This window comes from Odontesthes bonariensis, chromosome 1 (assembly GCF_027942865.1).
Source record: "Odontesthes bonariensis isolate fOdoBon6 chromosome 1, fOdoBon6.hap1, whole genome shotgun sequence".
Lineage (NCBI taxonomy): Eukaryota > Metazoa > Chordata > Actinopteri > Atheriniformes > Atherinopsidae > Odontesthes > Odontesthes bonariensis.
Window position 1 is genome coordinate 30,069,936 of NC_134506.1, and position 25,657 is coordinate 30,095,592.

General features: G+C 40.1%; 3 protein-coding genes and 1 non-coding gene across 4 annotated transcripts in view; 2 read left to right on the forward strand and 2 right to left on the reverse strand.

Moving 5' to 3' along the window:
• Positions 1–550: 550 nt before the first annotated feature.
• alpk3b (alpha-kinase 3b) lies at positions 551–14,009 on the reverse strand. The gene is made up of 15 exons (XM_075463814.1): positions 13,902–14,009; positions 13,193–13,306; positions 12,696–12,932; positions 11,244–11,365; positions 10,864–10,981; positions 9,122–10,292; positions 5,220–7,257; positions 4,092–4,239; positions 3,741–3,868; positions 3,595–3,630; positions 3,240–3,514; positions 2,954–3,042; positions 2,627–2,844; positions 1,650–1,698; positions 551–1,560 (listed from the first exon to the last, which is right to left on the reverse strand). Exons 3-15 carry the CDS (start codon positions 12,821–12,823, stop codon positions 1,245–1,247), a joined length of 4,836 nt encoding a protein of 1,611 aa, XP_075319929.1. The 5' UTR covers positions 12,824–12,932; positions 13,193–13,306; positions 13,902–14,009; the 3' UTR covers positions 551–1,244.
• A 3,343-nt stretch (positions 14,010–17,352) lies between these two features.
• On the reverse strand, positions 17,353–22,602 carry cry5 (cryptochrome circadian regulator 5). Its single transcript, XM_075463826.1, has 11 exons — positions 22,521–22,602; positions 21,838–22,062; positions 21,396–21,590; positions 21,184–21,302; positions 20,890–21,044; positions 20,548–20,688; positions 20,258–20,425; positions 20,007–20,147; positions 19,116–19,267; positions 18,810–19,030; positions 17,353–18,693 (listed from the first exon to the last, which is right to left on the reverse strand). The coding sequence occupies exons 2-11, from the start codon at positions 22,050–22,052 to the stop codon at positions 18,632–18,634; spliced, it is 1,569 nt and encodes a 522-aa protein (XP_075319941.1). The 5' UTR covers positions 22,053–22,062; positions 22,521–22,602; the 3' UTR covers positions 17,353–18,631.
• A 349-nt stretch (positions 22,603–22,951) lies between these two features.
• Positions 22,952–23,023, forward strand: trnah-gug (transfer RNA histidin (anticodon GUG)). Its single transcript has one exon. It is a non-coding gene; the product is annotated as a tRNA-His (tRNA).
• A 981-nt stretch (positions 23,024–24,004) lies between these two features.
• The window catches only part of LOC142378888 (FERM domain-containing protein 5-like), an 87,027-nt gene continuing 85,374 nt past the window's right edge, over positions 24,005–25,657 (forward strand). The window contains exon 1 of the mRNA XM_075463853.1: positions 24,005–24,476. Within this exon, the coding sequence (XP_075319968.1) occupies positions 24,375–24,476 (102 nt within the window). The 5' untranslated portion in view covers positions 24,005–24,374. The remainder of the gene's footprint in view (positions 24,477–25,657) is intronic.

Genomic DNA, 25,657 nt, shown 5'->3' on the forward strand with positions numbered 1-25,657 from the left:
TAATCCTCCAATATCTCTGAAGGAATCGGATTTGCCCCTCACAGGTCATTAAGCATGCCATAGCTCATTTAAACAGTTTTTAAACACAATTGTTTTTAACATATAAACCAACAATGTGAGACTCATAACATTAACAATGCCCCTCATTGCTATCACAACATATTTGCTATATTGGCACTTTATAATTATCTTTGTTTTATGTATTACAATATCAGTTTGCACATTACCTATATTTGTCATTTCAAGATGTGTTATAGATTTACGGTTCACACAACTGCAACAGGACAGATTGAGAATACTACAATAAACAATAAATTGTAAGAAAAAAACTCATTAAACTACTGCATGTCATGATGACAGATATGTGAGGAGTCCTCAGATAAGAAGAGCCTCTGAAATGATGATCTTTATGATAATGAGTGAAAACTGATGAAAAATAAACCTTTGAGTGGGATGACTTTAATCTATCTAAAATATGCACATTTCTAATTCGAATGACGCTCAGAATTGAAAAACTACGTCACATGTTATGTCAGCGCGTGAAAACATAAAAGATGCCATCATATCTTTTATTGTACAGCCAGTTGCATTGAAAGATGCCGTTTCTAAAAATGCAAAGTGCAAAGTAGTATAGCAGGTAAACATGTCAGGTTACATTATAAAAGCACAGCACTATTTGTCACTGTACAACAGTGTCATGTCACGCTACATTTGGTTTGATACATTCCTGAAAGAGAAGAATGGTTGATGACTCCCAGCCTTGACGATGTGCTGTGTGACTGAAGTCTTACTACACATCAATACTCTTTTTTTTTCTTGAGTTGATAAGAGAAGCTTTAAAAGAATAAACTTGAAAACTGTCCATACAGCAGACAACATATTATTATTATTTAGTCAAAAATGTCTCACATTCATGTTGTAAATATATACTGGCCTGAGATGGATCACAGTCTCTGATCCATGGTGCTCAACTGTTAGGACAAAAATCTTGAAAGGACTCTATATCTTATTAAACAACAGCTATACCCCTAAAGTTTAAACACAAATGCAGCATACAACAAAGTTTCACAACAGCAAGTGGCATAAGGCAAGGAATGGTGACCATTTAGATTAAATAGTTAAGCCATATAATCATTTGAACTCTTTACTCTTCACTTAGGAAACCTCTGAGCTTCCAGAATGCTCATCCTGAGCTCTGTGAATATACTTATCTTCCAAGTCCTATTAAGAGATTCTATACAAATTTATTTATTCATAATCACTGATGGAGCATCAGTTGCTTTTTGTTGGGTGGGTGTCTTGCTGCCATCTTGCTCAGCCTTTCTGGGTAGCCTGGGGCTTCCAGCTGCTTTCCTGCCACCCTGAGGGCTGGAGGAGCCAGCGGCCATCTTCCTTTGAAGTAAGGGGCTCCTGGATCCCTTTGGTTTTGTTGGTGTCATTAACGACTCCATGATCTTTAGAGATCTCAGACCAAGCAGGCCACAGAAGTAGTTGCAGTTGTGCTGAGAGACAAACTGCTCAAAAACTTTGGGGTTCCCTTCAACAGATAAACCTTGATGCCTGCAGCAATACACAACAGACAGCAGAACAAAGTGTTAAAGTCCTGAGCTGCATAAATGTAAATTACCTGTAAAATGAGATGTACTAACCCTGTTGATTTGACTGAAATTCCAACACTGCTGATCTTGGTGTCAACACCTGCAAAATAACACCAAGCAATCAGTTTCCTTTTATGTTGTTTGGGTAACACATAGAACAGACATGCGCAGGGAATTGCCCCCATAGAAACTCTTAACATGGAAATTTGACAAAAAGTACATTTTATCAAAACACAGCATAGTATAACATTCCATCAGCATAAAATATACATGCATGAAGAACCATAATTACTTATATTTCTCTTCAACCAGTGACAAAATGTTGGGAAGAATGGTTGTTTGTCTCGTTTGTTTCTGTGTGGCCCTGTGATGAAATGGGCAAACTGTCCAGGGTATACCCTGCCTCTCGTCCAATGTCAGCTCACACCATCTCTCTTTGCTGGTCCCAGTCCTAGCAGCTAGCTGCTAGCGCTTGGCCCCTACAGTCGGCTAAGTCCTGGTAACTAGTGGCTAGAACCTGCTCAAATAACCAGGCCTGGCAATCATTTGACCATGGTAAACTATTCCTTGTAACTTATGGTAGCTTCTCATTTCATTGGTTCTCATATAGTTTAGGCAAAAAAGCTGTAATGCCCAAATGCCCGCAAGGAGTCAGCATTGATTTCTCCAATCCTCTACCTGGAATGTACGGGCTGCCTGACCTCTCCTTTCTAAGACTGTCAGTGGTGCATTTCAGATTCACAGCAGACTGATTCAGTTCACGATACATCTTGTTGTACAGAAACACATATGTAATGGACAAGTTATCAAGTTTAAGAATAAGATTCTTTTAGTGGAGAGGAGTTCAGCACAAGTTTTATGAATGAAAATATTGTGTTTGGGAAAAAATCTGTACATAAACGGAGAAGACAACCTCTGGTAAAATGATTGCTTCAAGCCATTTCTACATTCTTAATTCAAATGATAACTTTATGAAAAGCAAACATGTAAACTAAGCATTGCTCTGTTGAATTTAGGTGTCCTCTCACCTTCCAGCCGACTGAACAGCAGATTGCCATTAGTCCACTGAAAGATCCAATGCTGCAAGGCACAGCATTTCAGCTCCACCTCAGAACCAGTTGTCATGTATAATCTGCCTGAATCATCCAGGACAGTGTATTTCTTATACACTCCTGTCAGATCAGTCTCCACGGTGGCATAGGGTATGGCATTTGCTGGCTTGTACATCAAGTAGATTGGAATCACCCTATATAACAAAGATATGTCATAATGTTATAACAGCTCTTAGAGATGTTTGATGGCACCTGCACTGTGGATGGGATTTTTATTACAGAGAGTAAAGTGATTGTACTTACTCAAGAGAGGGTCCAAAACCTTCTATGACTCTTGCCTCAGCAGAGAAGATTTTGCAGTATTCCCGAGCCAAGTTCTGAATTCTACACTTCTGTGTACAGAATATTGGAAAATAGCCAGTTAAGATCTGATCAACCCCCTGTATCATATTTATTCCTAATCTGATTAAATTCACAGTAATCATGCGTGGGTGGCATGACACCTGACTCACTTTAATGCTGGAAATGCTGGTATCTTGAGTAACATTTATGTATAAATGACAAAATCCAACCTTTTTAAGTACGTTACCTGCTTCATTATGTCCAGATTCCTTTCTATAAGACAGCTCTCCCCTTTGCCTTCATAAGTTATGGGGCTGCGTACTTTAATGATACATGTGTTACCGGACTCAAACACAGGTTCCAGTCCGTAAATGACCTTTGCTCTCCAGACTTTGTGGGAGCAGCCATTTCCAATATGAGATTCTATCATTATTACACGTCCAAAGAATTTGTTGCCCCAGACGCCAGAATCAGCCAATCCCTTGTTGAAAACAAGGGGTGTCATTTCAATTTCCTCCCCAACTGCATCAACAAGATCATAGGAAGGGCAGTTAGAAAAGCACAGAAAAAAGTGTCATCTAAACATGTAGACTTCATCTTACCACCAAGGTCCTCACGCAGGGACATGCCCAGCAAGACTGTAAAACAGTGAGAGTGTAGAAATAATCATGTTGTGACCAATTACACATAGAAAATGGTTATTGTTATATTTCTTTCATGAAAATTTTTATTTAAAACAAACACCTACTTTCTGCACTGAGTAGAAAATCTGTGGAATCTGTCCCGTAATCATTTGTTATAGAACATCCATAAACACCAGAATCTTTGCTTGATGCCTGAGCAATAGCAAGATTGACCTGAGTTTCCTCCCCTGCGCTGAAAGATATACAAATGACAATTCAATTCAATTCAGTTTATTAATATAGCGCCAAATCACAACACATGTCATCTCAATGATTCAGTTCAAGCAACACAGAATAGTTTAACACCTTAAAATTTGAGCTTAAAGTGACATCTAATACTTATTTTGTACACATCTTTCCTGATGTTCAATTAAATGTCATACTGAAGGTTTAACAGATTTCATTTGAGATCTTACTTTCTTTTAACCTGAGCGATCTCCTCTTCATTTTTGTACCATTTAATAGTAGAGTCACTAAGAACGTTGAAGAACTGGCACCAAAGTTTCAAGTGTCCTGAGGCATCTGCAAAGGTCTCACCCCTGATCTTACGAATAACTTGAGGAGCTGCAGAGAAAGAGACCCAAGACAGACCATAAGGTGAAGATAGAGCCTTTACTATAATCTGCAAAGTAATCTTGATGTATCAAGTCAGAATTGTTTGCCATATATAAGCTACTCTAAACCACATAGCAAAGGTTGCTTCAATATATAATGTACAGTAACTTGTACATGTTAAATATAGCTGCAAGAAAATGTCACTGATTACTGTAACTTAAAGCATCAGTCTCAATTTTTCACTACAAATGATAAGTAAACACATGTGCAAATGATGTTAGCAAATGACTTTGTATACCTTTACAGTTTGTACTAATGCAAAAGGATTAAAAAAAAACAGAGCAGAGAAACTGCAACTTTACAGCCAAACCATCTCTCACCAAAATGTCTAACAGCTATAGTCCACATGGAAAACTCTTTTGATTTCACAATAATACAGTTGTGAGAAGGTTACTGTGTTGTGGCATGCTGCTGGGTAGGACTCATCTCCCTGACAAAGTCAGAGAAATGAAAATGAGTTTTAGAACATGGTTGAGGTTGTGAAAGGGTCTATTTGGGCTGAAACCGTTACATTTTCTTAAACCTGAAAATGTTACAGTGGATAAAAAAAGGTAAACAGCATCTGAAAAGAAGATAAAGTGTAAAGATATAATCAAAATAAATCTTTGAATGATATTTTGAAAATAAAAATTGAAGCACCCAGTGACTGAAAGATAACTAAATCCTTCCAAAAAGGATGTGAATCTCCTGGATAAAAGTCCAATGACCCCAACCCCTGAAGGAATTTGGCAAAAAGCACAATAGTCTCTAACTTCATGTCAACATTGGCCATTAGAAAACAAGTATGACATATTTTGCTATAAGACTGGTTTGGCTATGATAAAGGGCAGCCATTACTCAACCAAAATTTAAAGTCATTAATAATTTAGGTAAAATTAATCTGTTCCATTCCATTCCATTCGATTTTTTTTTTTTTTTTTTTTTTTTACCTTTAAATGGGTTATGCTTGTCCTTCTCTGCAGGTTTCTTGTCAGTGTGCATGTCCTCAGTGAGAAGCTGGATTGGTGTTTGAGTTTCAGATGCAGTATTCTGTCTGGTCAAAAGTGGAGATTGCCTTTCCACTGGAGAGGTTTGTTCTCCAGCTGGCTGCAGTAGAGGCGACCGTCGAGACAGACTTGGAGATGTAGAGACGGTCACAGAACCTGTGTGGAGCTTGCCACTTTGCATTGGTACCTCCTTTTTCTGATTTTGGCCTTCAGTGAGTGAACTGGTCTCTGCACCCTCCTCAGGTTTGGCCTTAGGTGTTAGGATTTTGCGGCGTGCCCCAGACGCTAGCTCTTGTGGAGTAGCAGATGGAATGGGAGAATTACAATTTCTTTTCTTTAATCGTGGACTAGGCTCTGGAGTCGGATTGTTAAAGGAGTCAGATCTCAAACTTTCCCTAACTATTGAGCTCTTATGCTGAACAAGATGAATATGATTCTCTGGTGAGCCAGTGCTAAATTCACCTTCAGAGGGATATTTTTGTAGTTGCTGCAAGGAAACTCTGTTTGTATTGTCTTCCTCAAGTTTGTTTTCATCAGAAGGTGTTCTCATATTGATGTTGAGTTCTATTTCTGGAATCGGTTTATCTTTGGTTTGCTCGAAAATTGTAGCATTTGCGTCATGAATACTGGCCTTCATATGTGTCACTGTAAGTGGAGACCCAGATTCCTGAATAACAGTTTCAGGTTCATTTGAAACTGACAGAGGTTTATTGGTAGAATCCTCATCTGAAGTCATAGGGAAAGGGCTGAGTTGTACATTTTTACTCCCCACAACTGAGGAAGCTTCAATGGGAACCACAGTTGTTGTTTCAGTTTCCTCGCTAAGGTCCATAACAACTTCGTTATATTTTCTGGTACTTCCATGAAGTCCAGTGATGTCTATAGCTGTGTCAGTGTCTCTGGGAGAGCTAGGTAGGATCACATGAGGTCCATGCAAATCCTGGACTGGTGTTGGAGTTGCATCTGAAGTCAGAATTTGCTCATGTTCACTTTTAAATAGTTGCTGATAAATCTCCATAAGTGTTGTTTTTATGTTGATGGGAGGTATATTCACAATGTCCGTCTCAGTTTCCTTGTCAGATTTTGACATCCTCCCTTCCACTTCACATTCTCTGTTATCATCTTTTGATTCCTGACATACTCCTCCATATGTTATGGTAGAATCTTGTTCTAAGTTGGCATTGACTGGTATGCTAGAGACTGAGTTTGCTAGTGTGAGGTTAAGAGCCTTGATTTGAGACCTCAAAAGTTCAGCAATAGATATAACTTTTGTCACAGGTTTTGGAATTTCTTTAAAGTCTATGCTGTGCTCCAGTGAGATTGTATTTTCTGGCATCTTTGCTGGAAGTGGGACAGCAGTCTCAAATGCATCTGACTTCAGACTTAATAATTCTGTGCTGGTTTTCTCCACGACTTCTAATATGGGTTCACTCTTAATGGCTTCAGTATAAGAATTTTCTATTACACCAGAGTCTTTATCTTCTGCATCTTTGGCCTTTTCCGTTTTACCTTGTTTCATCATATGTAGATCAGCAATTTCCGTCTCCATTTCAGCTGTCTTCTCACTTGGGGCCACAATGTCAGCCTGTACTAAGAACTCACCTAGCTCACTACCCTCCACCTTCTCAACATCTTTTATTTCTGTCCCTTCAACAGTTTTTATAGCTGTATCAACTTGGCTTTGCAGGGTTGCAGGCGAAACATTACACCATGGGGTGTTCTCACCACCACCAGGTCTTTCAAGCGGTGACTTATGAGGGTTTGTAAAAGGGCTCGAACTGCTCTCATTTGATTCCCCGGAATTTTCCCATGAATCCTGTGCCATTTCGTCAGTGGCTGCTTGAAGACCTTTGCACAAAGAAGAGGTCTGGATGTCATCTGTCTTTTGTGGCGTTTGTGAGCCAATCGTACACTGGTCAGGTGGTGGCTTAAGGTTGACAGGTGCACCATTCCCGTTCATCTTTGTATGGGGCTGTGTAACCTTGGGACATAATACATGCTGTAAATACTTATTCCCTTATCCCTGGCTATGCTCGACATGGATAAACACATGCAATTTTAAAAACAGCAACAGCGTAACCAGTACCACACAGAGAAAGGAATGGGAAGAAAAAGAACACATTTAGGATTGAGCGAAATAGAAGCTAGTATGTGAAGTTTACCCTGGTTATACACATTCACTTTCTGTGGACAGGATCTTTGATATGTGGTATATTAGTAATTGAATTCTTGTTAACACATTTAAGTTATACATACATATACATTTTTACCTCCTGTATACTGTTTCATGTGAGTTAGTTCAAGTTCAAATGCAGTATACTAACTAAAACTTCCAAAACAAATACATTGGGCTGTATGTTTTGTTTAAGTACTTAGTAATGCACTATGACCATCATACTAAAAACTTGCACAGTAGAGGGACATAATATAAAAATAAGCTTGGTACAGTACTCAATTCCATTGAGCTGCACAATGTGAGCGTGTTTATCAAGTCCACCGTAAAGTTGGGTTTTGAACTGAACCACTCAATATAGCATGGACGAGATAAGCCACAATACATTTCAAAATACAAACTCCAAATCAACTTTAAAATAGATAGCCTTTGAAAATGCGTTTCTGTTTTCCCTTCCTCTGTCTGACATGTGGAGTCTTCAAGGTTGCTATTTTACATGTAAGGGTGACCAGAAAGGAATGCAAATTATTTTAAGTAGTGCTCAAGCCATGCAGTGTTTTGTCTCAGCTCTCAGTGCCGTCAGTGCTCAACCATGCAGCTGAGGTTTGGATGATTGCATAATCAGTGAAGAAAGACAGGCAATCCTGAGCACTAATTGGGTACATTGACAAGAGTCTCTCCATGAGAACCCTGTTCCTTTGAAAATTAAATAAATGTAAGAAAAAAAGCTTAATTTGTCAAATTTATTCTAATACATTACTTGGTTTAAATGTAAAATCATAGTTAAAGATTTTGAGGGAATACACATATTTTTGTTCTGGAGGACAGAATGAAAAGTTGGTTATACTGATACAATAGTCATGAATATCCAGTAATGCTAGCTTAAAGCCAGATAGCTAACTATAGTGAGGGGGAACCACTGAGTTACTTTTGACCAAAGTTAATCAATTCTAGCTACCAGAAACTACAGCCTAATGAATAACATGTCTTACATCTCAATAGTTTAATGGTAAATGGACTGTAGTTATATAGCGCTTTTCTAGTCTCGCTGACCACTCAAAGCGCTTTTAACACTACATGCCACATTCACCCATTCACTCACACACTCATTCAGCACGTCTTAGTTTATACAGCTACGTGCCTCCTACTACATTCACACACATTAATACACCGATGGATGCATCGGTAAGCAACCTTTGCACTTTGCAATCTTTGCAAAAGCAAAAATAAACTAAAAAACACACAAAAAACCCCTGATAATAGTGATATTTTGACAGACTAGAGGTTTCTACAAAGTTTCTGCTAGGCTAAACTTACTGCCATTAATACTTCTATATAAAATGGGGTATTAATCTTCCATCAATGTCTTGGCAAAAAAACAGGGTGTATCTGCCCAAATTTTCAAATAATACCTTTATAAAGTTACTTAATTTATGTAATGTTAAGTATAATTCAAAGCAAAGCACAAAAGCCTACTTTTAGACCAATCCATACATAAATGTACTGCATCCATATACCTGTAGCAACTGTCAACATGTGCGTCATTTAATGCTTGTCACCCAGCGGGGCATGCTTGTAAAAACTAAAAATAGCTCCAGGATGCTTGCGTTGCTGATGGGGCCTGTGTTGGCAGCACAAAGCACTCATGAGCTCATGCAAAACGTTCACTCACCTCACTTGGCACAGCTGGTCGAGATACAGACTCCATTTTTTGGCAGGGGCTTGCTTCTTTCTCAGACAGCTGATTTCCAGCCAGTTCACATGGACGTCGAGACAAAACAATCCTACTGTCACATGGTGTGTCCACTGACTCACTGAAACTGTCTGCAAAACATCCATCAGACGATGCTTTTGACTTCCCATTAATATCCATGCATGTAACACGTTCTGTTGTATGAATGTCCTCTTTTAATCTGCGAAGCAGTGTCGATTTGACACTTGACTGCTTTTGTGTTGAGGCAACATCAGGAATTTGGCTCTGCATTTCTAAATTTTCTTCAGCAACTTTGTGATCATCTTCCTTCTCATATTTTGCTACTTTTTCTATTTCAGTTCCTGATACAATATGACTTGGAGACAAAAGAGCAACAGGGAAAACCAAGGCAGGGAAATGTTCTTTCTGTGAGGATTCAGTAACCTCACAAATGTTTTTATCCTTTGAAGGGCTCTCAGTAAGCACTGTTGCTGTTTTCTCACATTGTTCTTCCATGTCTCTTAAGCTTGAATCTGATAAACTAACACTGTCTTCTACTTCCATAACCTCTTCTGAGTTCCCTTTGGTCTGTAACGTCTTAGTGCAGGCAGGAGCTACAGAAGAAGAAATTTTAATCTTCTTCTTAACAAAGGGAGACTTTGGATGCTGAGGGGTAAAAATCTTATGATCAGGGTCATATATGTATGTCCCACTCTTACACCCCTTGTCGTTGTTAGTCTGTCCTTTTGTCATAGCAGGCACAGCTCCATTAGTGACTGGGACTGGCTTTCTCTCATCTTCCTCCATAGTGGCCTCCTGTAACCTGGCCTCAGCCTTGAGAGCCACAGCCTGATGGTTCTCGTCACTTCCCTCATCCTCCATGGAGCTAGGTGTGCTGAGAAAGGCCTCCATTGTTGAGCGGCGCTTCCTCTGTGTGCGGTCTGGACTGATGGTTCTTAGCGGCTCCTGGTTTTCTTTACCCTCTGTTTCCCTGCGTCTGTTCTCAGCCTTCTGTTTCAGCTTGGAAAAGTAGCGCTGGTGGATTTTGAACTCGTTCATTTCACCCACCTCAAGAACCCCAGAGCAGGACACGATACCTTTATTGTTGATTGCAGAGGCCTGGTATATAGCCGCATCGTCCACAGTGCATCTACAAATTGATAAAAGTCACAACAAGCAGGCGATTATCATCTAAATCAAAGGTGAACACACAAAAACAGTTACTGGTAAGATCTTATGAAAGAGCCACATTGGGGAAAAATGTAAAGGCACTGTGTGTTGGACTACTTCAAAGAAGGAGGATTTAAGAAATATTATTCTTTTTGGGGGTTTTCCTTCTACTTTATGTGCTATATGGCTTTAAATTGCATTGTAAATGTCAATGTATTCTGCATGTAAAAGATCTGCACGGTAACAAAGTTACCCCCCACATCATCATCATTAACCAGTCAGCTGAGAACATACTGGGGAGGCTGGCCACAAATAAAGTGTCAAAGTGACAAGGAGTGCTGCCACAATGTATGATATGTGGACCACCTACAAATACAATAAAAAAACTTGTAAATGAGCATGATATTGGTATTTTGAAATACTGTGCTTGCTGTATATAGGTAAATAGTTAATGTTTTTTTCATATAAAGGTTAAAACAATATTAAGCTCAGTAGTTTCCCAATAAAACAAGTGCAGTCATATGCTATGTAATGTTTCTGAATATGCATACTTGTAAATGTGCAGGGAATGATTTTGTCCATTGCGGAATATTTCATATTTTGGCAAACCACAGTATCTGTCCAACTGCACATCATCCTTATACCACGTAACTTGAGGGGCAGGGTATCCTGTGAAAAAGAGAAAAACAGGGCAAAATTGTATATTTTTTTTGCTCGTGATAATTTGCCCTGTTGGCAATATTAGGCTCAATGCATGTTATTCAGTGAATACTATGAACTTTTTTCTCTTTTAATTTCCATAAAACATCACAGTATAAGCATTTTGTGGGCAGTTTAGCATTTTATTGTATTTAATGTATCTCAGTTTACTTATTACAAAAACATCTGGACCAAGGGCTTATGCTTCACAAAGATGTGAAGCAGTGCTCACCTGTAACCACACAGGAGAACTTTACATTGCAACTTTCTGACACAGCCTTTGACTTCAGGGTTGTCTCGAAGAAGGGCTGCTTTTCCTCCGTTAAGTGTGCCATCACACTGCAGAGCGTGCTCCTGTGCAAGGAAAAGGAGCAGCTCTGTAATTATGTTTCTATATTATGTTCTAAGCATAAAAAGAGCTAAACTAAAGGCTGGATTATTCAGCCAATCGACAAATGTCTAAATTCAGTTATATCATAGCAGACATAAATGTCTTTTCTTCAGAACTCATCTCTAATCATTTACATTGTCTGCATCTAGTTCAGGAAACTATTGAAACATTAAAACATTCAACATCTCTGCAACAAACTTAGAGAAAAGCATGTCATAGTCATGATATTGCCCATAGTTAAAAAGGATGTGAACCAAGGTTTGGATATCAACTGGGGGGACCTAATTGTAAAATCAAAGTGTTATGTGTGAATAGCAAGGCTTCTTTTAAGAGGTCTCATCGGTCCAAATAACATTACTGGAATCAAGACTATACTGGTTTAAAGAAAGTTGAACCCGTATTTAATGTACTCACATACATTGCACACATCCATCCTCCATCCATCCATTTTCTATACCCACTTAATCCACCTACACCATAATATAAATGTATGTTAGGAGTTTATTTTTGCAGGATTTGTGTGTATGCACAACTGGATATCTGCTTTCTTGAATATCACTCATGATTATACTAATAAAACCAGAAACAAATGGTAAAGACAGTCAGGCTTCAAGGCTATAGACCATAGGAAATGAAGCAATAATACTTAATTTACCTAGAGGCAACTAATAGTAACCTGCTGACAGTTGATGGTTTTACTGAGCTTTTTCTGTTTGTTAGTAAAAAAAAAAGGCTTTTAAAGGTGCTGAAAATTCGACCATTTATATTGTTACAAAATAAAGCTTAAAGTGATAATCTGTGTTTTGCATTTTTATGAACGATTATAGATTTTGAGAGCAAAGCTTGCGAGCAGCTGCGTTGTAATGGATACATACGGCTGACAGAATAAAAACATTTGTTAAAAAGACAGCAATGCATGCAGCACTCGTTGAATAATGCTCCGATTACCCCGTGCTGTGATGAAATCCAGCCCAGCCGCTATTATCTCTAAAGAGGCAAGGTTGAAGGACAACTCTACTCATGCAATCAAAAGATCTTTCCATGCAGAAACTGTTGGGTATGCTTGAAAGGGGGGCCATGGTACATAACTGAGATTCTGCTCTTAATCTGCAGCTTATTTAAACTCTGGGTGACCATGGCAACAAACAAAGAAAGACCATGTGACAGACAGTAATCCAGGTCAGGAAAATATTGAATTACTTATGTATTATAAAGCAAAAGCTGGTTAGCATGGTATGTACAGAGGGAGTTCAACAAGCCAGAGACCACTGTAAATGTGTCTGGGGTCTGTACCTATTTCCTGGCCTAACGTTAGAGAGGTAGCTGCAGCCACTGGACCGGCTACTCCCACTGACATCATCCCCATTGCTGGACCTTCCATTTCCAGAAGAAGAGCGTGTCATCGTCCTCCGTGAACCCATTTCCCACCAGATAAAATGGTGTTGTAGAGGAAAAAAAGGTCTCCAGGAAAAAAGGTTTTGAAGATTTCTTTTCACTTACTTTTGATTTGCCCTGAGAGATTGATTCAAGCTAAAAGAGAACAAAGTATGAAAACATTAAAACTGAAGACATGAGAAAAAAAAATGTAACAGCTCTTAATTTGAGTTTAGAATTTTAGAATGAAAAAAATTCAAGAGTTTTGAAGTTTAGAATTAAGTTTAGAATTAAAAACAAAATATCGACGAGATGCTCTGTGAAGTTATACTTTTCCTCTTCTACATGTTGCCCAATTCATTCACTCAGTTTCCGTTGACAATATTTAGCAGTTTGTTTCATAAAGTTTAACTCACCATTCAGAAGTTTCTTTCCCTCCTATGACAGATACCCCAAGGCACTGACTTAAGGCGCTGTAATTTCCAATCAAACATGAGCATGCGTAGGCTCCGGGACTATTTATAGTTGGCCTGCAAATAGGCACAAGAGCACATCGCACTTTCCAAAACTTGCCTTTGGTCCATTTTATAAAGGAAAAACAACATGCAACAACAAAAAAAAAAAAGCAAAAAAAGGAAAAGCCATGTGGCAAAAACTTCTGTTTTAAACAATCCTTTCATAAAAATAACTTCCCATCATTATCTTGTGTCAAATGATAGGTCACCCAGATTTGGTAGTTCCCCAAATAGGAGAGGTTTTAAAAAAATCAAGTCAAAGCAATCTTTTTTTTTAACTTTGTCGGTAGTTTATTTAAAGAGGAGTGGGACCACTTGTGGAGTCACTCCTTGGCTGCTCCTTCAAAACTTTTTAACTCTGTGCACGGAATATGGTAAACAGTCACAGAAGCTTGTCAGTCGAGACGCCTTTACTTGCAAGCGCACTAGAATGAGCAGCATTTTCTTTAAGTCTATGTCATCATAAAGCTACTTTCCAGTTATAAAAGTTCAAGACATCACAAACACAGCACAAAGTGGCACATTTATTCCATCATCCTTAAGAACTGTCTCTCTCTACAAGGTCAAAAGTGCACATTTAATGTAAATTGTGTAGTAAGATGAAGCCTACCAAGTTCATGCGGCATGCATTGTCCCGTAGCTGACAATTACATTGGGTCCCCTGAGAAAAAGCAGTAGGAATAGAACAGCCTTATATAGGCAGATGCCACTGACCAAAGAGCTATGTGTTCTTATCTTTATGAAAGCATGCAAGCGCATACAAACACACATGGTTACACGCACACACATCATAGAACAGCAGTTTAAGTGGTTTTGGTAGATCCTATCTTACATAATATAATGATATATTTTTGGTTAGATATGATATGCAAATATCTTTAGTTTCTGGGATAACGTTTAAAAGAAGATATTTGATAAAAACAATGGAATCAAAAATGCTGAAATTACCGTAAAGATTTTTTTAAACTGGTAACATGCCTCTTTTGCACTGTAAACAAATTCCAAAAAAATAGGCCCTGACCAACTGACACTGGTACTAAATGAATTATAGCTTCCTGACTGAGCTCTACCTATCAAGTTCAAAGGTATCAATCTGATTATACTCATCATATTACACATGCCTATGTGCCTTCCTTTCAGCTATTTGAAATTTTTTGTTCCATCATCCATCATATAAACTATAGAGACGTTAACAATCAAAATAGACAGATTGGCATAGAAGAATGAATTCCATTGGTTGCAGTGCCACACATACACTGTGTATGTGTATCATAGACATGTATGGGCTGCAGTCTTTTTCCATGTGAGGGGGTTGGAACACACAGTTGGCAAAGCGTGGTCTGGATACTCTGGATGGGGAGTGTGGAGAGAAATCAAAGCACAACAGGGTGTGGAAACGCCGCAGGAGCTGGGAGACACTGCCATGTGACTGCAATTAAATGTGTTTGTTGGTAATATAATTTTCTTTCTTTTACATACAAAATTAAGATATAAATAAATAAAAACAAACATTGAAGACATAATAAAACAACATTGGAAATGTGCAAAGCAGACTAATGTGTCTAATTGCAAGAAGGATCCAAGGAAAGAAAAGGATTGGATGGTTTTTGACATGAATCCAACCAAGCATCTCAGTTAGGTCTCTTCTCCCTTATTTGTGGCATCCATGTATTATTATTACACTCCCTCCCTGTATCAAAACAAATCAGGAAGTCAGTGTTTTGACAAACACTTTTGAAGTCTGAATTCACCTAAGGTCAGTGCTGGGGCAAGAACTCAGCCTTGCTCATCCGTTGCCTCTTGTTTGGTTACGTGTAGCACTTCACAAAATCCTGTTGAGCCTTAATCTGGAGTTATTACTGATGATGCTCTCTGAGATCAGTACCTCTGGCTCTCATGATCTCTCTTTTGCAAACATAATTATGCATCATCAGAAATAGAAGGCGGGTCCGGATGCACGAATGTAAATTGTCAGCCTCTGTCATTAGAACCATTGTGGTAGTGGACAAGCAGGTCTACAGGCCTGTTGTTGCCCAGGTTGTGTGAAGAGTGTGTGTTTGTGTGTGCCTGGCAGAGACAAGGATAGACCAAAAGGTATGAAGTAGGTTGGACAACTGACAGCTCCTCAGTTTCACTGTGGCATTTATTTCCCAGGTCCATGAACATAAAATAAATAGTGACCTTTTAGTGTGTGATCATGAACACTTTACTCACAACTTCCTCTTGTCCCTCACTGTGGATCCATTTATAATGTCATTTGTACAACTTAAAAGTAAACAGTGAACAACTAAGGAGTTATTTTACTCAGAAATCTGCTTAACCAACATTCCTCTATTTTCTTAGCTTTGGATCAACATCTGAGAGCACCGGCCCTCAGCCTCCAGCAATCCATTAAGTCCTGTCCTGAATGATATTGTGTTGTTTTTTTTCAGGTGCAACTAATTCATCCGAACCGTTTTGTTATAAGGAATGCCGTTTCTAAGTTCACATCAAGTAAAGTAGCCTCTTAAAAGGTGTTTTTGCACTGACTGAAGATGGTGATGGAAACTTGACCTGACCCAGCTGAAGCAGATGAGGCTAGATCCCACCTTCAGTGTCCCTCATCAAGTGGTTGAGTTTACTTGTGTTAATTCGTAATGTTAGCTGATAAAAAACATTACTAACAAATGGTGATCCATTTAAACTTTTATGAGTCTTTGCCTTGTTAATCAGGGGAAAGATCTGTAAAATATTAAACACTCATTGCTTTAATAACAAGCAGCGCATTGAGTGGGAATCAATTCTTTGATGTTGGTGCTTCCAGTAAATACGCTTCAGAGATAAATTGCTACTATTAAAGCTCCATGAAACGCCAGCTGCCTGAGAACATGCTGTTCTTATTCAGCTGGGATCTTTCAGTTCACGGATCCCAGATGGTTTGAGTGGTTAGGTGTCGACACAGACACTCAGGGAGAGGGGCACACCAGTGGACCAACAGGGGAGGAGGTGTTTACAGTGCGGTTTTAATCAAAGATAAAAGAATCTGTACGAAAATTTGGCCAGCAAGAAATATTCATAGGATCAGAAAACAGAGAGACATATCCAGTTATATGGTTGTCACTCGTAAGTAAAAGCAAAATGAAAAAACAAAACAAAAATATATATATATATATATATATGTAAATGTGCAACGGGTCTGAGTGATTGCTGTTTAACCTGCTGAGCTCAGCTGTGACAGTTGACTGGCCCGGAAACACACTCCCAGACGCACACAGAGTTGGACAGCTGATTGTTTTGATGTTTGACAGGTCTCTGTGGAAACCGAGCTCGGCTTTGTACAGCCGTCGGCCCCGTCTCTGAGACTCTGACATCATCCTCTCGATATTCACACCAGTGTCAGCTCCAAGGAAGCAGAAACAGGAGAACACTTGACCACCAAGAACAGCTGTCTGTGCCCTGCTTGCCCACACACACACACACACATCCCGCCTTCATGTAGCACCGCACTGCTCATACTGCCCTCTGCCAATCAGAAGCAGAGACAGTAAGCATTCCCAATGTACTGTCCTATTCTGACTTATGGGCTTTAAGTAATGCGTGGACACAATCTGATGGCCACTGTTTTGCATTTATGAATGAGGACGTGGAAATTTAAATCCTCAAAAAACAGATAAACTTTGCAGTAAGAAAGTGATGATGGAGTTCAGCCCTAATGAGATTGTGGTTAGAATTAAGAACAATAATAACCCTTTTTTTAGATGGACAAATTGGTAACTTTGTTTAGAAAGATTACAAAACTAAAGAATGGTAAAATAAAGGCTTTCAATCTTTTTTTGAAAGTCACTGATTCATTTGATCCATTTACCGAACTGATTAGGTGAGCAGCAGTGTGATAAGATGCCTCGGCAGACAGAACTGCAGCGTCCTCTACTGGCAACAGCATGAAGCTACTTTTGGTGGCCAATCTATTTTCATTGACTTGTCATTAAAAAGCTGAAGAAAAAAAAACGGATAGAAATTTGATCATACTTTATCATCTTGTCTTTTAGATGATAAAGGTGCAAATGAAAGACAGTTGCATGTGTTTTTTGTGTACTTTTTATTTGCATGGGATAAAAATACCTCAGTCGGAATATAAAGGATGTAACTGTTAGGTATTCATTTTTTCAGTTGCAATAGAAAAGCAAAGAACCGCACGTTAGGAAGACAGTAGCCGTGTCCCAAATCCATGCCACTGTAATGTGAACCGTTCTCATGTGCCATGAACTGGGGGAAAATAGTGCACAATAACAGCACACACTAAATGTTCTCCAGCTTTTCATTCCTCCTTAGATACTTACATTTTCAAACCTACTTAATTAGTAACCAATGATCAATTACAATTTGTATCTTGTATGGATATGGCATGTCACAAATTTGTGTCTTCAAACAAGTTGAGGCAAGAAAATCTCCAAGCAAGAAATATTCCTCTAATATAATCTACAGTACTTAACCCAACCCTCTTTAAACATTGAAAAACAGCAAATAAATCCCCTTCTGATAAAGAAAATCTAATGTTCAGCCTTCCTAATATGTACAAAAGAAGTTTTTTTTTTCCCCCAATGGGTCACGAGACATGTCATGGGCAAAATGATGATGATGTTCTACATAGAAGAGGCTACAAGGTGTGTTTTGCCCTTGTTGGGAAGATGGCAGCTTTGATATGCTCCGTTTTCATCTGTGATACCAAGAAATCACAACCTATAAATATACCAACTCTTAGCCAAAGATGTTAAACTAAGACAGAAGTGAGTTGTAATACCTCATCAAATGTACCAGAGAGGGTACAGTTCTACAGTCTTCATCTTTCAGGCAACTGCTTTGCAAATTTGACTCAAACAGTTTGATTTCATCACGAAAGTATAAAGTCAACCACTTGCTCTCCCAGCCGAGTGAGCTGGGAATGGAGAGCTTTTGGCTGGCTGAGCGAGATGAGAAATACTGTGGCATTACTCTCTGGTTCAAATTTGTATGACTGAGTTACCAGTTACACAGTTGGTTGGACACAGGCCAGACAGTGTCATCAGCTGGCAGGTGGAACATTGGTTTTCATGAATCCTCATTCACTTAATGAGGAATATGATTTACAACAAGCCATTTTTCATGACAAAAACTTGGAAATGTACCTTTTTTGGGGGGGAATGCAGATGAGTTTTCAGGGGATTAATAGTTGATGGAGTGAGACATTAAGAGTAAAAAAAAATAAAAAATAAATCCACAACAATCTAGAGCACAACATATTGATACTGATCATGTAAAAAACAAAAAAAGAAGATATAGTAGACTGTATTGAGAGGTGAACATCCAGTAACTTGTGTACAGTTACGCCTTCTTTGCTTTCTTCTGCAGCATGTCAATGACAGTTGGAGCCTTGCGCTTCAGACCTTGAAGAAGAGGGAAGATATTTTTTTTTCAAATTTTGCTAAACGCAAGTATTACTGCAAACATGATCATCATCAGAAGAGAGAAGGTACCTATAAAAGTATGTTTCTGGCAATACCTTGCTTTTTGGTTGGTGACTTAGAGCTGTCTGAAGATCTGTTTGCGTAAGCCTGCTTCATCCTCTGAATGTTTTTCTTGCTGATCACCTCGTGCTCTACAATCGGACGTGGGTAGTCTTTACCCACAATGCATCCTGCTGCCTGCTGGACACTGAGTGGAGCTTTCCAAGGCTCATAAATGTACTGAGCTGGGAACTTCTTTAGAATAGGAAGGTACTTTCTGCAAATATGGTAGAAAATTTTTTTTTTAATCATTTCATGAAATTCTTTTTCAGATTGTGAATTTAAAGGAGTTGTGACCTTACTTGATGTAGTCTCCATTTTTGTCTGTCTTCTTGCCAAAGGCGATGGGAGAGTAAACCCTGAAAAACTGGTGGAAGAAGGCGCTCGCTGACAGCCACTGCCAATTTCCAGCATTTAAAGCCCAGTCGCCATCCAATAAGAGCTCCCCAAAGACCTTCAGGGGGAATATTTAAGTAGTACTGAATTGATTTTTGCATTACTTTTTCAAAATAATTCTGCATTTTTAGTGTCAAGTTTAAAAAAAAAGAAGGATTTAAATAAAGCAGACTTTTTTTTTTAAATTCCTTCACTTTTTCCAACTATGTAACATAGAACCTTAGAACCTTAGAATAACAGCTTGAAAAAAATTGTGCGGCTAGAATGAGTTTTAATATTACGATTGGCCTGTCTCCTATGCCCTTCGGGGGTCTGAGTTGGAAAAACTGCGCTATGTAACTTTGCTGGACCGGCCCGGGAGCTGAGCGGAAGTACTTCGACTTGCTTTCTGGCACACCTACCGCAAAAACAAATAGACCCCTCTCACGCTCCCAGGTACATTTGATTACTCTTACCTTCTCGGTCGACATAGCTTGCACTTTCTGACTCCTCGCCGGTTCGTCAACAAACGTGAAACGTGAAAGCGAAAGGGTGTTGTATTTACGACAGTGTAACCGTACATTGCCTCCAAGCCTGTAGGGGGAGCTCCATAGTGGGCTTTTTGAGAAGTTACATTGTATTGCTTTAAGCCTATGCTACCAACAATGCAATGCTATCATTGCTATTGTAACTTTTGTAGGGTGATCCAAACTTTGACAATGATCACTCCCTTTGATGACTTGATTTTATAGCTGCTCAACAAATCCACATGAACCTTGGGAGGTTTACTGCTTAAACATACAATTCGATTTACTCACCCTCTGGCCTTCTTCCCAGTTGATCCACAGGTCTCCCCTTGTGAGGAAACAAGCCACAGCGTGTCTGGCCAGATGGTGGATCCAGCCCTCTTGTCTCAGCTGAGTCATGATGGCATCAATAAAGGGGAAACCAGTCTGGGCCTTAAGAGATATCCAGCACAAGATGACATGAATCATTCAAAGAAAAGGAAACAACATTGTCCCTCATGTGACTGCAGTGACAACATGATCACACTGTTCAATCTCAGTACCTCCTTCCATGCAGTGAGATATTCCGGGTTAGTGTCCCAGTCCACCTGAGTACACACATGGTTGCCCTCCATCTTGTTAAAATTAGGGATGCCCACACTAGCGGTGTAGAAGAATTCTCTCCAGAGCAACTGGCCATGAAGGGAAACTGGTGGATCTGAGTGCTTTTTCTGCATAATCACATAGGTCAGAGAAAGATGAGAGAACTTAGTTTATGGAATTAGGGAGATGTGATTGTGCAGCTAGATTTACATTGTAATTACGAAGACCTGCACTGTGATGTGACACTCACCCCCTTATAAACCTCTGTGAGCCTCCACCAGAAGGTTCTAGCTGACAGGCAGCCGATGGTGAGGTATGGGCTGAGCACAGTAGTGCTGGGGCTCAAAGTGTTTGGGGAAGTCTGCGGCTTCTCAAAGCCACACACCCATCCCTGAATCAAAGAAACACATAAAAGACAACAATTAGATGGATAACTTGTATCATTTGTTGGAAAAAGACGGTTGGCAAAAACTCCACTCTTTGCTTGTGACGTTCTCTGCATGAATTTATTAAATTCTGTCTGGAACAATCTTTTTCACACCCTTCAGGGTTGCAGATACAGAGAAGCGGTGGCTGTGTGGGATCTATATACCGTTTTTTTCATGTGTTCATCTAGCCTCGTGAGAGCCTCCTGCTCTCCCCCCGGAAATAGCTCCTTTCCAAGACCCGAGATGTCCTGGCCAAGCTCCTCTAGAGTGGGAATCCTGTATTCCTTCTCGTGTTTTTCTGAACAAGGCGTCTTGATATCTTTGACAAAGGAAACAGGTTTCATCAAATAACTGCTAAAATGTCACATTAGTATATTTGACAACTGTTTTTATATCAGTCCTAACAATTCCAAATGAAAACGCAATGGCAATATAGAGTGTCTCTGTTAGTTATGCACCTTTCATGTCTTCCAAGGTTGGAGCAGGGATCGGCTTCTTAGGTGGACCGAGTCCCTTAACTATGGTTTGCAGGCGGACATAAGTAAGAGGAGGCTTCCCATTGTTTTCCTCAATTATCCTACAGGGACATGACAGACCACAACATAAAATACAGATCATGGAGAAAAAGAGTGGGTAAAAACCCTTGATACACACTTGGTGTGAGTATTACCTGTCTATGTCATAAAGAGTATGTGAGATTTTGTAAATGACATCGACTCCGTGTTCTTTGGCCAACGTGGTCACTGTTTTGTCGCGGCTCAGACTGTAGGGCTCTGTGTCGTATTCATAGGTCAGCTTTGTTACGTTCCACTCATCGAACAGTTTGGGGAAAACATCTTCCGGCTTCCCTCTGACGACAAACAGCCTGAAGGAGTCAAACAATACATTATGAGAACACATGTTCGATAACACTAGCCAAAGAACCCTTAGCACTCATTCCTCACACTTTCTAACTCGGCCACCACAACTCCATTGCCCAAATGATTGCCCAAATGATATTGTTCCTCATTAGAGTCCAGTTGCCAAACGCCCTTTATGATACATGTCTGAAAATTTGCATTAAAATCAGCCCTTAATTCTTCGTTAAACTGAATACTTTCTCAGCTCGCTACCTAGAGTTGAGTTTCCGCAGGCTGTGGTCCAGGTCTTTGAGTGCTCCAAGCAGGAACCTGCAGCGGTTGATGCCCACATGGGTGTTAATATGGAGGTAAGGATCCAGGATGAATACAGGGTATAGCTCCTTACAGTCTCTCAGAGCAGCCATCAGTGCTGGGTTGTCGTGCAGCCTGAGTCCCTTGCGAAACCAGTGAATGCATGTTTGAGCCATGTCTGAGAACCTGTGAACACATATATGGCGCATATTATTCTTCAAAATGTAGCTAAAGTTGTGGAAACCAGCGGAATTAACAAAGCTCAAGTGAACTACCAAATCTACACTTTTTTAGTATTTAGAAAGCATTCAGTCCACCGAAGCACCAATTCAACATAATAAAGAGGCCACGAAACAGCAACAAATACAATTCAAAATAATATCACGAATATGCAAATAATTGTCTCGCTGCAGTCACAGTACATTGCAATAAACATCTTCGAATACTTAAAAAAATTTGACATAACCGCTGGAATGGTGTGCATATCGGAATACAGGCATCCACTCAAATGCATTACTGTTGCAGAAACACAACAATGAAAACAGGGACGCAAAGCAATGAACCAGCGACCGCATGTTACTGAAACGTCGATTTGAAATGTAAAAGTAAATGTTGCTTAGTGTTTTAGAGACACTTTAACTGACCCGTGGCTTAAATCCCTTCCAAATTCAGTCCCGTCGCTGTTGTGGAGACTGAAAAACTCTGTTTGGTAACACACGTTGATCGTGTTACAAAACTGCTACGTAAGCAGCCAAACCAGCCAATCAGATGAGAGTTTTTCAGAAAACGGAACTCCAAAAAGCACATCGTCAGCGTGTCCACCAGATGTCAATACTGTGCAGAAATAGCCGAGGTGAATTCCCCGAAAACGCCTTAGAAACCGACAGCACTTACATCAGAGCTGTGTTCGTGCTCTTTGTGTTTTGGACAAAATTTAGGCCGCATGACCCGCCTATAGTGCACTCTGTTAAAAACTCTGTAAAAAAGAGACGGCAAAGTCATTCAACCGAAAAGCCGGTTGAACACTAAAGACTTGGGGAATCGTACATCTGTTCCCAGCCGCTCATCGTAGCTCGCCGTGATCGTATAGTGGTTAGTACTCTGCGTTGTGGCCGCAGCAACCCCGGTTCGAATCCGGGTCACGGCATTGTGGAACAATGTCACGGCAGATGGGCGGTATTTTTTTTTCCCCTTACTTAAATGGAGTAAACAGATATTTCTCTCACACGAGTGCTAATAATTATAAGAACAGCAGAATACCCGTTTTTAATTAACGGTGATCCACGGAACGTTTCACTCCAACATTGTCCACCACACAACCCACGTTTGTCAAGTCTGTGCAGCTTCTCAAAGCAACTTGGCCAAATTTAAAAGATTAAAAATTAATACGATATATTTACTGTCTCACGCCGAAATTCTTCAGTATTGGGCTCCTGCAGTACTGCGACTCAAATCTCTTTTCACTTCTTAACTGACGTTTGCCACGAATCACCACTAGAGGGAGACATTGCTTCAGATACTGTAAAAAAAGGGGTTAAATAAATTGGATTAAATTGATCAAACGGGTCTTATCTGACGGATAATCAGATAGATCAGTGGGGAAATGGTCGTTAACTGCAGTTTAACATTTTTCGATCGGATTAAACCTTGCTTATTTTTTACTTTTTTCCCATTTGATCTGATAATGATAGAGTTTAACTGCTTCAAGAAAAGACCTTGTGAATAAGTCCACAATAATGTAATCAGAAACATTTCTGACTGCTGCATAACAAACGAAACTTGTGCCGACTACATGAAAGAAATAAACACGTGCAGCGTAAATAAAATGAATCGATTAAAAATGGATTAGACTGAATAAATAAATAAATAAATGAACATTCTGACGGTCTGATTGGATGATTGGGTTGTACATATAAAATGTTGACAGTGCAGTCTTGTGTTGCAACACTTTTGTGGTGATGCACTTTATTTATACAGTTTTTCAGACGCCAGCGAACTCTTCCATCAGAATAAAGTCTGCTGTGCGAGAAGAGGCCCCGTTGTGTTATTATTCTCCACCATGTGGCTATCGTCACGACGTACAGCAGCCTATCGGAATTTCGCCTCCTGTCGTCAACTCTGCGAAGGCAGCATCTCAGTCCCTGCTCAAATGCACCGACTGCCCATTCAACACCCGTTCCAGCGCTGCACTGAGAGCGGCATGGCAAGGGCGAGGGGACGGGGGCAGAAGGTGTGGTGGGTGGTGACAGTTTAACCGGACCAGAGGGAGCAGCACTGTGTGCAAACCTGAGCGCAGAGACGCGGAACCTCGGCCACTTAGCGCTCACACACATTGAAAAAACGATGCACCACCGCCGCCGCCGCCTCTCCGCACAGTTGCACCCGCTGACCAGGTGTTGGAGCAAAGAGCAGGGACGCCGTTAACGTGACAGAAGGTGAACCTGTATCTATGTGCTGTGTGCACTTGTCTCTGGTCCCGTTCGCAGACGATCGAGAAGATGCTGAGCCGACTGATGAGCAGCAGCATCAGGAGTCTGGACAGGGAATGCAACTGCACTGTGAGACTGCTGGACGACTCGGAGTACACCTGCACGATTCAGGTCAGTTGGGAACAACATTTCCTTCTTCTCATTATCACCTTTTTTTGTGGAAGACGTGTTTTTGGCACGCACCGGGGGCAGTGATCAGGTAAAACGACGCTTGCCCGCTCATCTCCCTCTTTCACAATCAGCTGCTCACAAGGATAAGTACATTTTAAAGGTGGTTTCATCTAGTTTAGGCTCAGCTCCATGACACATCTGGGTGTGTGTTTATGGTCAGACGCCTGTCATCATACGAGGATGCAGATGTTGCTTTCCTCAGAGAATTACCTGTGAGGACATGTCATGATGGTGCGTGCATTGCGTAGTAAATTTCAAGGCTTATCAGAGACAGGACTGCATGCCAACAGAAAGAATGATATTAAAAAATACATCTGTGTATAAGCTGTTGTCGTTTTTGCAGCATTATGCTTGCACTGCTTTGGCTGCAATAATCTGGATAATCTGGTCTTGAACAATGTCACGGGATGGTTGAGTGAGGTTTTTTTTGGACCCTCTGGCAACATGATAGTGAAATGATGTGTAGATTAAGTGCACCTCCAGTGTTTACAAAGCAGGTGTCATGGTCTCACTTTGCCCTTCAAACTGGAACCATGTTTGGCTGAGGAAGGGGCACTTATCAGATGAGAGACCTCACCCTCAGCTTTGCTAGTTACATTTTTTAGAAAATACAAATTACTTTTTTTTTTTATTCGTCCCATTTAATGAGGATGCATGTTGTTCAGGATGCACAGTCATACATACATATCCAGAGCACCTCAACAACATCTTAGTCCAGACATTCTTTGACTCAAAGGCTTGGAACTTCATGACAAATAAGCAGCAGCAGCCCCTTTTGTTTGGTTCAGCTGGTTACATGCTGTGAAGTTGACATTGGTGGCCTATTGGAATAGAAGCAAACACTAGGGTGATTTTGAGTACTTTAGCAGGTGCTTTTTCTGCAAATGTTGAAAGTTTTGCTCTTTCAGAAAAAAATACTAGTTCCTCCCAAATTTGATGGCAGCAACATCTGAGAAATGTTGGGAGAGGGCCCTACAAAAGAGCTGGAAAAGTGGCCCTTAAAAGAAACACCTAGGTCAGTAACATGATTGGTCATGAACAAAATAGGGCACTTTAGAGAGGCAGAGTCTCTCAGAAGTACAGATGGGCACAGGTTCAGTAATCTGAAAAAAGCTGCGTCC